The 10,666-nt window shown below is 40.8% G+C and overlaps 2 protein-coding genes across 2 annotated transcripts in view; one reads left to right on the top strand and one right to left on the bottom strand.

Moving 5' to 3' along the window:
• The first annotated feature begins 3 nt into the window (after nt 1-3).
• On the top strand, nt 4-3,380 carry TADA2B (transcriptional adaptor 2B). Its single transcript, XM_026054788.1, has 2 exons — nt 4-273; nt 1,311-3,380. Exons 1-2 carry the CDS (start codon nt 4-6, stop codon nt 2,301-2,303), a joined length of 1,263 nt encoding a protein of 420 aa, XP_025910573.1. The 3' UTR covers nt 2,304-3,380.
• Nucleotides 3,381-5,109: 1,729 nt separating this feature from the next.
• Nucleotides 5,110-10,666, bottom strand: part of GRPEL1 (GrpE like 1, mitochondrial) — an 8,491-nt gene continuing 2,934 nt past the window's right edge. The window contains exon 4 of the mRNA XM_026054789.1: nt 5,110-8,928. Coding sequence (XP_025910574.1) covers nt 8,582-8,928 — 347 coding nt within the window. The 3' untranslated portion in view covers nt 5,110-8,581. The remainder of the gene's footprint in view (nt 8,929-10,666) is intronic.

Below are 10,666 nucleotides of genomic sequence, written 5' to 3'. Positions count from 1 at the left end.
AAGATGGCGGAACTGGGGAAGAAGTACTGCGTGTACTGCCTGGCCGAGGTGAGCTCGCTGCGCTTCCGCTGCACGGAGTGCGCCGACATCGAGCTCTGCCCCGACTGCTTCTCGGCGGGCGCCGAGATCGGGCCGCACCGCCGATGGCACGGCTACCAGCTCGTCGACGGCGGCCGCTTCACCCTCTGGGGCGCCGAGGCCGAGGGCGGCTGGAGCAGCCGCGAGGAGCAGCTGCTGCTGGACGCCATCGAGCAGTTCGGCTTCGGCAACTGGGTAAGGGCGCTCGGGGGCGCCGGGCTGCTGCGGGGGGCGCTCGGGGGCGCCGGGCTGCTGCGGGGGGCGCGCGCGGCGCCGCCTCGCCGCCCGGCGGGGCCCGAGCGCGGCGCGGAGGCGCCGGCCGCGCTGCCGCCGCGCGGTGCCGGCGTTCTTTTCCGCTTGTGTGTCTCCAGCCAAAAAAGCGTTGGGCTCTGACCGCCCCGGATCCCAGCACCGGTTCCCCTCCGTCCTGGTCGCGTCACGGAGCTGCTTTTGCTCCCTCTTCTTGCCCGTGTTCCCTTTCTTACCTCAGCGTGCCGCTGCTGCAAGCCGCYGCTTGCCTTCTACGCCAGCACGCAGTCAGGGTTCTTGGAAAGAAATAAAACGCGCGGTGAAGCAGCTCCAGCCCTCCTGTTTGCAGAAAGGCCCGCTCTCCTGTAAGAAGCGTCATCATTTGATTTGCTACTTGTTGCTTCGTTCTCTTTGCTTCATTAAATATCAGGAATCCTCTTTTCTGTTTGAGGATCTTTATGACAGCTATAGCTTTTTCTTTTAAGCAATAGCTAGAAGAGAGTTGGAAATGCTCCTATTTCTATATTGCTTAAAATACTTTGACAACACTGTAAACTGAGGAAAACCTAAATGACATGGTAGTATCAGTGCTGACTTGTATTTTCCAATGGATAAATTCCAACTTTGTCAACTTCATGATGACTGTAAGCTGTTTTTTTTTGAGAGTAGTAAAGACTGAGGAATTGCTGTGTGGATTTAGTGTCTTTATGGTGTTTCTGTGAAACTGGAGGTCTGATATGGCTTGCTTTATTGATGTTCCTATGCCCATTTCATGGCCTAGGTGTCCTTATGTGCTTGTAAATATTTATCCAGACCCTAAAATCTGGATCTGATGGCTACATGGCAAATCCCAATATCGCTAGGAAAGGCATTGTGAGTTAGCTTTTGAGGGGCAGGGAAGAAGTCATACTCCTAACTGAATGCACCCTACCCTGGAGATGTAACAGGAATCATTCTATCACTCCTCCTTGTTTTCCATTTAGGAGGACATGGCTGCTCACGTCGGAGCATCCCGAACGCCTCAGGAGGTGATGGAGCACTATGTGAGCATGTACATCCACGGCAATCTTGGCAAAGCCTGCATCCCTGACACTATTCCGAACAGAGTGACAGATCACACGTGTCCAAGCGGTGGCCCCCTTTCTCCTAGCTTGACCACACCACTCCCACCATTGGATATATCGGTGGCAGAACAGCAGCAGTTGGGGTATATGCCACTTCGAGATGACTATGAGATTGAATATGATCAGGATGCTGAGACTCTGATCAGTGGCCTTTCAGTAAACTATGATGATGATGATGTGGAAATAGAGTTAAAAAGAGCTCACGTAGATATGTATGTAAGAAAACTCAAGGAGAGACAACGGCGGAAGAACATTGCCCGTGATTATAACCTGGTACCTGCCTTTCTGGGAAAGGATAAAAAGGACAAGGAGAAAGCTCCCAAACGAAAGATCACAAAAGAAGAGAAGGAGCTGAGACTGAAACTGAGGCCTCTGTATCAGTTCATGTCTTGTAAGGAGTTTGAAGACTTCTTTGAGAACATGCACAAAGAGAGAATACTTCGAGCAAAGATTCGGGAACTGCAGCGGTATCGTCGAAATGGAATCACCAAAATGGAAGAGTCAGCAGAGTATGAGGCAGCGAGACATAAACGGGAAAAGAGAAAGGAAAACAAAAACATAGCTAGTTCTAAGAGAGGGAAGGAAGATGGTAAAGAAGGTGAATTTGCTGCCATTGAAAACCTGCCTGGGTTTGAGCTCTTATCAGACAGAGAAAAGGTGCTCTGCAGCTCTCTAAATTTGAGTCCTGCACGTTACGTAACTGTGAAAACTATAATCATTAAAGACCACCTCCAAAAAAGACAAGGAATTCCTTCAAAGAGTCGCCTTCCCAGTTACTTAGATAAGGTACTGAAGAAAAGGATTTTAAACTTTCTAACAGAAAGCGGTTGGATATCCAGGGATGCTTCATGAAATTCAGCTGATCTGAAAAAACACATCAAAGGTGCATTATGGCCTCAAGGACTCCGTTATTTTTTTCCTTCCCTCCCCAAAGATTCAGAAATTCTCCTGCTTAAAACAAAAAAAGCAAAACAAACCCACAGTATTCATGATCCATAGTTCAAATGGACTCTTGCTTTGGATTATGACAAATACCGAACAATACTTATTCATTGGATTTCATTGGTTTTGGTACATTATTGTAACAGATCTCTTCCTCATGTAAACTTATTCAAGTCCGTTAGGCCCAGAGTAGTTACTTTACTCCTGTTGGACAAATGAATATCCATGTAATCCTTGCTTTTTTGAAGGTGGCAGACAGTTTCCAGCAAGCAAAACTTTAATCTCCTTTTGTTTTGTTTTTGACATAACGCTGGCAGCAAAGTGAAGCTCACAAAAATCCTGAGCTCTCGAGTAATATCAAGCAGGGATTTTTGTGAACATTGCTAAGCTTTCAGAACACTTCCCGTAGTAACTACAGCCAGGGTGTTGGCAGAATGGCCTGAGAGTTTCTTTAGAGGGCACAGCAGGATGAGCCATGCCAGGGAGTGGAAAACAACAAATGTGGTGGATACGATGCCTTCAGGTACTGCTGCTGTGGAAAGGCTCTTAAAGAGCTACCTTCACACCCAGCTGGTCCTGAGGTAGATTTGACTTGAGTTTTTCCTGATACCTGCCCCCACTGGAAGCTTCAGTGTTAACTAATCAGTAGCAAGTTGCAGAAGCACAAAGCAACTGTGGTGCTCTGTTTTGGAGGTGGGATTTGTAGGGGGTCAGCACTACTGTAAAGGGGGTAATTCTGGCCAGAAACGGGATTTGGGCAAGGATGCAATGAGCTGTTTGCAGCAGCTTGGAGCCTTAGGCAGCAAAAGCACTGTTTCCTGTTATTACCTCTTGTTGAGGGGGAGTCTTCTCCTCCTCCTTTGCTATCTGTAATCTCTGAGCTCAGAGGGTCTGAGGAGGTGTAGCTGCCACCTCCTGAGTTTGTTTGGGAGGGACAGGGAAATTAAGCTAGATTCTCAAACTGGCAGTGATCAGTGAGACTTTTTTTTTTTTTTTTTTTTAAACCAGTAATACAGATTGGGTTAAAATGCACAGCTGTTAAAGTACAAAACTATAAATCAAGCCATTACAGGGTTTTAATTGCACATACCTTAACTAAAGGTTTGAAACTGAGATGGTAGCAAAACTGTGAATTCAGTCCTCCTCAGTGTGAGCCGTGCACCTGAACAGATAACTGTCAGGACTGAACTAGGTGCTTGCAGCAGACGTAAACTGTAAGTGGAGCACATAATAGAAATGCCTGATCTACACATCATTTTAGTAATATCTACTGATTAAGGGAATGAAGTTGAAGAGGTAGAAAAGGATTTTTTAGATTCATTTCATTCTTAAATTCCTATGCTGTAATTGAACCAAATGAATAAAAAAAATGGGGGATGGCATGTGGCAGAGGGCACAGGGTTATTTATAACTCTGTTTTGCCTAAGATTATTTATTCCCCCCCCCCCAGCCTTTTCCAGAGCAGGAAAACTGGAGGCTAGTTGGGTAGGTCTTCTAGAGTACAGACATGCTGAAAAATGAAACTTGACCAATTTGAACAAACACAAGTAATGGAAATGTAATCTTGTTTTGATGCTTTGGACTGCAGTCAGTGAGGAACCCACCAAATCTTATAACAGTATTAATTCTGCAACTTGACAGAGGTATACTGATGAGAGCTGAATAGTCTTTTAGTTAATATATCCAGCATTACCAAAATAGTGTTACCAGTGAGTTTAGTATAAAAAGGGTACAATTATAAAGCCAGCATTTCTAAGGAAAAAAAAAAAACTCTAGTGCCTTTTTCTTTTGATCTTGTGTTATTACATCCCTTCAAAAAAGGAGAGGGCAATGCCCTCTCTTACGTGATCTGTTGTTTGGCTTACCTGTAAGTGGCTTGTTGTGGAATACCTGAAAAAAATCTCTGTCTCTCCTTGGCAGCAATGTAACTAATTGCAATGTGCTGAGCCGCTTAAAGAATCGCTTCCATCCTATGTGCGTGTACCAAGAGCACACAAGGCAAGTTCCTAGGTACAAACCAGTGACTCTTTCSCCTCTGTCCTACTTTGGTGGAAAGGAAGTTCAGCCTTTCTTTCCAGTATTCTAGTTGAGCAATTTGGTTCTTCCTATAACCTGTTACTTAACTGCCATAACATACCATTACTAATAGTGTTCTGAAGCCTCAACTGTGCATGTACCTGAGAGTTTAAAAGAATTGTGCGTTTTTGAATTTTTTTCCAAATCTGTGATTTCTATATTTCTACAATACTTTGGCACATCTAAGTCTAACTGAAGCAATAGTCTAAAGCCCATTGAAACAATAACTTAAAAATTCTAGGCACCAACAAGTCATTTAAATGCTGTACAAATGAATTCTTCTGCATTTACACTTTGTAGTTTCTTAATTCCTCAGCCCCTCCAAAACATTTCCTTGGTGCTAGACGTAACTTATTGAACATCAAAATGAATGTAAAATAAAGTATTTTTAATGTATGAAATATGGATATCAATATTTATTTAATCCTTGCAAGTAAATTCAAGGTAGTAAATGTTTGCTTTAGCAAATACTAATCCCTTGGAAAGGGCTTCCCTAGAAGCAATGTCTCATTGTCAGCTACGCTTTTAACTTTAAAGATGACTTGCACTAGAGGATGCTGTTGTTCCATATTTTCCAATGGAACTGATTTAGTCTAAGCGTTCCTTTGAGTGAGCTGCTGATTTATTATTATTATTATTATTTTTTTTTTAAGCTGAGATGCAGTTATCTTAATCCAGCAACTTACTACAGCTATACTGCTTCTCTTCTGTGGTGAAAGGGCTGAAAATAACATGGCAAAAGAGTTCTTTAGCTCGTATCTTGTGTTTATCAGGAAGTGCTTCCTGTACTGTACCGATACTGTAGCCTTCATGTTGTTAATGAACAGGTGTTTTATGCGCTTAATGCTCTTGGCTCTTTTTTCTAATTAAAGATGTTACTAATGATAGCGTCTGTCCTGACAGCACTGATGTAAGCCTAAGAAAAAGTGATGCTCCATCAGCTGTTTAAAATACTGAGCTTCTGCTACTGATCGAGGCAGCAGTAAATCTGCTTTAAGGGTGCAAATTTACTTCAATCAATCAGTCCCGTCCCAGAGAAGTTTTGCAGTAATTCTTGCTCACTAGGTAACAAGGGCATGTTGGTCTTCATTCTGTGCATACTACCCAGTGCAGGAGAGCTGGTTACAGGCTGTTCTAGATACAGCCCCTCCTGCCTGTTGGTCTGTTGCAGCCCCAGCAAGCATTAAGAACAGTGTTAGTGGGTCTGCACGAGCCTTTGACCATGAACTGTCTTGTAAATCACACAAACCAAGCACTCTGCCATTCTTCTCCTGTGCGGTGGCTGCAACAAACTTCTTTGCAACTGTAACTGACTTCATTAGTTTTTTTGGTTTAGTAACTTTTCTTGCAAAGTGTTTTCACATGTGCCCCAGTTGCTCTTAAGCTATGATAAATTAATACTGTGAAGGAAGCTACCGGGTGAGCACTTTCAGCTCCTCAGCTTCTTCCTTAAAGGGAATGTTGCATTCATTTGAATAGTGTACTGGTATAGCTGTGCCAGGCACACAGATGCCTGTGCTGAAATCATGTAAAACCTAACTAATGATGATGTGCACACTCAGCATTTTGCTATTTTTTTTTGCATTGTGTATTGATAAATAAACTTGCATTAAAGTTTCTTTCCATAATTGATTAATTGGTAATGTAGCTTGTGTAATGAAGACAATGACTAAAGCCTTTGCAAAAACAAAGGAGGTGCATTTTAGGTGAATTATGACTGACAGAGAAGTGAGCTTTTAATGGGAACAGCTAAACCAGAGGTAGTAGTGGTACTTTGGCTGCTCTTGAGCTTAAACTTCAATACCACCTTCCTTTAATCTTTAATTATTTCCTCTGTGCTTCTTACTGTTGTGTATGGCAGAGTACATAAGTGTTTTGAGCTCTCAGTAAAGGCCAAAGCCTTCCATGCTGGAAGTCTTTCTGAACAGGCAAGCCTAGGAGAACAAACTAATTAGATGAGGCATTCAGTTATTTACTCAATTTTAAAGATAATAGTTTGAGTCTTGTACTGAAGCAGTAACTTGAAAGAAGGGCAATTTCTACAAAAGAAAGGTCTGATTAGTAGCATCTGGCAGTGTTTAGCTACATTCTGAATGGAATAATATAATCTAAAAAAGATACTCTGGGCAAGGAGCTGGGAAGCTGACTAAGAACAAATCTTGATCTGCTGTGGCTGAAGCTGGCCATTAGTCCCAACTGCCATACAGGAAAAAAAAAATCTGTACTACAGAAGTTATTACTGAGTTTAGTATGAATCAGTTGGTTTTTTTTAAAGGGGGCATTTTTTACAAGGCAAAGGTTCCTTAATGGCATAGAATAACATTAAAGCGGGGTCCCAATAAAAATACAACAAAAACATTTGCTCAATCCTACTTCACACACCCACAGCGTGCTCTAACACAAATGGAAAGAAGTTGCTTCCAAATTCAACTTCTTAGAAATTAAGAAGTGGAATCCTTTTCCTCTAGCTTTATTTACACCAGTCTTTGCATTTTAATCTCTGTACTTGATTAAGCCACTTCTTAGTTTGCAAGAAGTTAACATTGCTCAGTTGTCTTCACACAGATTTCAAAAGATTATTCTCCCTCCCCTGCCTAGTCAAAGCATTGATTTTGCTTCTTAGAGTTGAGAAAGAATAAAGCCTTAAAATACATTAAAACCCAAATGAGAAAGCAGTAAGCACTTAAGTTGTTCTTAAGTAACTGGTTGATTGCCGTGAGGCAAACCAACATGAAAAAAGGCTTAAAGAACAAGTAATCACTTCCCATCATGAGTAGGTATTGGTAACTTTGCATGTGATTTTTCAAAAGCAATACTCAAGCTGGAGCTAAGTACCACCTTAGTCCAAGACAACCAGAAAATGGGGGGGGCAGCTGGAAATTCAGTACTTCTTCACTATTAGTTTACCAGGTCCTAACAGTGTGCAGAAGTTTGAAGTTTCTATCCTCAGTGTTAAATGGATGAGCTTTGAGGATGTAGGACAGATGCTATGCCAGCTGTATGATTTGCCAAGCTCCATCCCCTCCTACCAAGGTGACCACACCAATGCAGTGTAATGCACTCAGTTAATAAGGTATTTGTATTTCAGCCTGATTCTGCAGAAGTGGGAACAGCAGGTAGAGTTAAACATGGCAAGAGCTGCATCTGGGAAAAGTTATGTTGAAACTTAAGATCCTAGAAGAGTAAACCCAAGAAATAGAGATGAAATTGAGTTCACGCTTTTGTTTGAGCCACTTAAAATTATTTATGTAATTCCAGAAGATAATAGGTACCAAACTCTCAGCTATTCACTTGTTTGGCTATTCTGATTTTCAGCAGGGCTGTAACTACAGTTTGCATAACAAACTGATTGTAAAGCTTGGAAGTTACAAGACTATCAAAATTGTTTAAAACAATTTATACAATATTAAATTAAAAATCCAGAGATAGGATAAGTTGTGTATATTCTTCAATGCCATACAAGTATTAGATGGTTTTCTTGAGATAACTTTAATATAGAACAAAAAGGATTGAACAATTACAAAAGATGTCTACTCTTCATTGCCTTTTTCTTACAGGTCAGAGTTCACAAAGGTTGCAATTTCAGTTGTTGAGAGAGGCTCCACTTCTGAATAGACATTACCAAAACAACAAAAAAGGCATTTATCACATCAGCAAGTGAAAGCTGGTGGACACTTGCAGAGAACTGGTTATTTGTACTACTTCACCCACTTCCGCAATATTAGATCCTACAAAAGGAAGCGTTTGAACAATTGTTTGGATTTTCACTCCGGACAGTGACAAACACAAGATGTAAAAATTCTCATGAGCATTTTGTTCCTCTCAATTTAATGCACCTTCAGCAGCAATGACTCTGTTAAATGTTATCTGAAGCATCAGAGGGCTTAATGGCTTTTGTATTTCACACTTAAGAATAGAGCTTATAGAACACTGATGTTGAAGGCCACTAAGCAGTAGAATTTCATTGTTTGCTTCATCTTCACTGGGAAGATCTCAACTGGTTCATTTAAACCTCTCTCAGGGGATAGAGGAAGGAGGAAAGCATGATGTAAGAGGAAAACCATCAAGCTGTTAAATAGTTGTATGGCATTTTAAATTCTCAAGTTAAGCAGCTAAGCGTCTTTCACAACACCCACCAAGGCAGGCCGCAGCGTACGCCCATGCAGCTTATAGCCAATCTTGGATACTAATGCAATAGTGCCAGGCTCCTTCCCTTCCATGGGAGCATGGAACAACGCTTCGTGTTCATAGGGATCAAACTTGGCTCCGACAGGATTCAGTCTGAGCAGGCCATGTTTTTTGAACACTTTTTGAATCTGTACTTCTGTCATGACAAGACCTTCGTATAAGCTCTTCAGATGAGGATTTTCATCCTTAATTTCTTCTTTTGGAACGCTCTCTGTTGCTTTCTCCAAAATGTCAGCAACTTCTAGTAAGTCCTTACAGAAGCTCTGAATTCCTGTAAAGAAATAAAAGAGGGAATGGAATTCATCCAGTGAAGGAAACAAATGTTCAAAAAGAAAAAAAAATCCAGCAGCAATAATCTGTATATTTTTAGATTTTAAACAAGGCATGATATTATAAACAGTTGGGGTAAAATGTCCTTCCCAATTTTACTTACTATATTTATTTGACTTTACTATTACAGATTCCTTACAAGCCACATCCCTCCCCTAGTTCTGTGGAAAAAAAAATTTTTCAACTTAATATTCAGAAGAGTTGAAGCTACGCTGGTGAGCTGACCTTAACAGTTATGTTTATAACCAAAAGTTATCAAAACCTTCAGATGGCTTAATGTCATTCCCTCATGTTAAGGAATATGTTTTCTGTCTCTTCTCATCCTGGGATTTGCCAGAAATCCAAAGCATTATGTTGTCCTGCTCCTACATTTTCATCTGATGTGCTAAATAAAAATTGTAGAAGAAAAAGCATGTAATCAGACTGATTAGGACTCTAAGAGATGGGCAAGGATTCTTCCTTGAATGAAGGGAACTCACACCTCTCCCCCTCACGCTACAAAGACTTTTACAGAGTTGGCATCTGAAGCCACACTTTGTAAAAACTGAGTAACTCCTAAACTAAGTCTGTGTCCTGAAGCTGTTCTCTAGCTCATACTGAAAGAATATGGACCAGTGTCATTTAAGGCAAACTGTCTCTAGAAATAATGAAATGTCAAAAAAAAAAAAAATTCAGTAGAATAACACATTTCTACATGGAGGTAAGCCAGTGACAATGTGCACTGCATTTTGGTTAGCTTTACTCACTCCTTTTAGCCACAGTCAGCCTTTTTAATTCTGGCTCACAGTTTAAATGTATTTTCCCCAGCAAGAAGTGACGCGAGCATTACCAAAGGACATGCCTTCAGTTTACGCAAAAGAGAATTAAGGGAACTAAACTGAAAGATTTATAGGGACCAACAGGTTCTCAGGAAAAAGAGTCACTTTAACATTCCTTAGAGACTTGAGCTCTTCATAAAATAGTAACTGACAGTGTCCAAGTAGTTCTAAAAATATTAACAAATTAATCAGACTTTTAAATTAAACCTAAAACTATGGTTAGGACTCAAGCATCTATGCCAACCACAGATTAACCAGTTATCTAATCATCTGAATCAAACCAAATAGCCAATTTTTTCAGAAGGGTTTTCTTTTGGCATATGTTATCTCTGCAGACTTTGCATCTCTGCAGATCTAGGCAAGTCTCAAAATTCAGGTTCTCTTCCCTTAATAGAAAAAACAGTCACATATGAATGATGAAATTTACAGTCATGATGATGATCTGAAATGTAGTTTTCATAAGAAATGTATTTATTTCTATTGTAGCATCTCTGACCTAGAGGTGGCTCAAAGCCCTTCTGTGTTAAGGATCACATTAGTGAAAAAATGGTCATTGAAAATGAACTTCAAGATGAAGCATTCAAACATCTATGAAAACTGTGCTAGAATACTATGTAACTGAGAAAAGCTTTTTCCTTACAGTAGACAATAACTGATGACTCTGTCTTCAGAAATTAAACTCCTGTATTCAGAATTACACCATGTAACTGTGTATAGTGTATGGCAAAAGAGGCCAATTCATTTTTCAAGTCAGAGTGACAGTCAAACACTGAGATGATACAGCACTCTTTCTGCTACAGTATTTACACACAATCTCTATTTTACACCTTTGTGTTTGAACCATAAAAAAAAAAAAAAAAA

This window comes from Apteryx rowi, unplaced genomic scaffold (assembly GCF_003343035.1).
Source record: "Apteryx rowi isolate R43461 unplaced genomic scaffold, aptRow1 scaffold_97, whole genome shotgun sequence".
Taxonomy (NCBI): Eukaryota; Metazoa; Chordata; class Aves; order Apterygiformes; family Apterygidae; genus Apteryx; species Apteryx rowi.
Note: the sequence above shows the minus strand (reverse complement) of the source record. Positions and strands in the feature narration are given on the sequence as shown.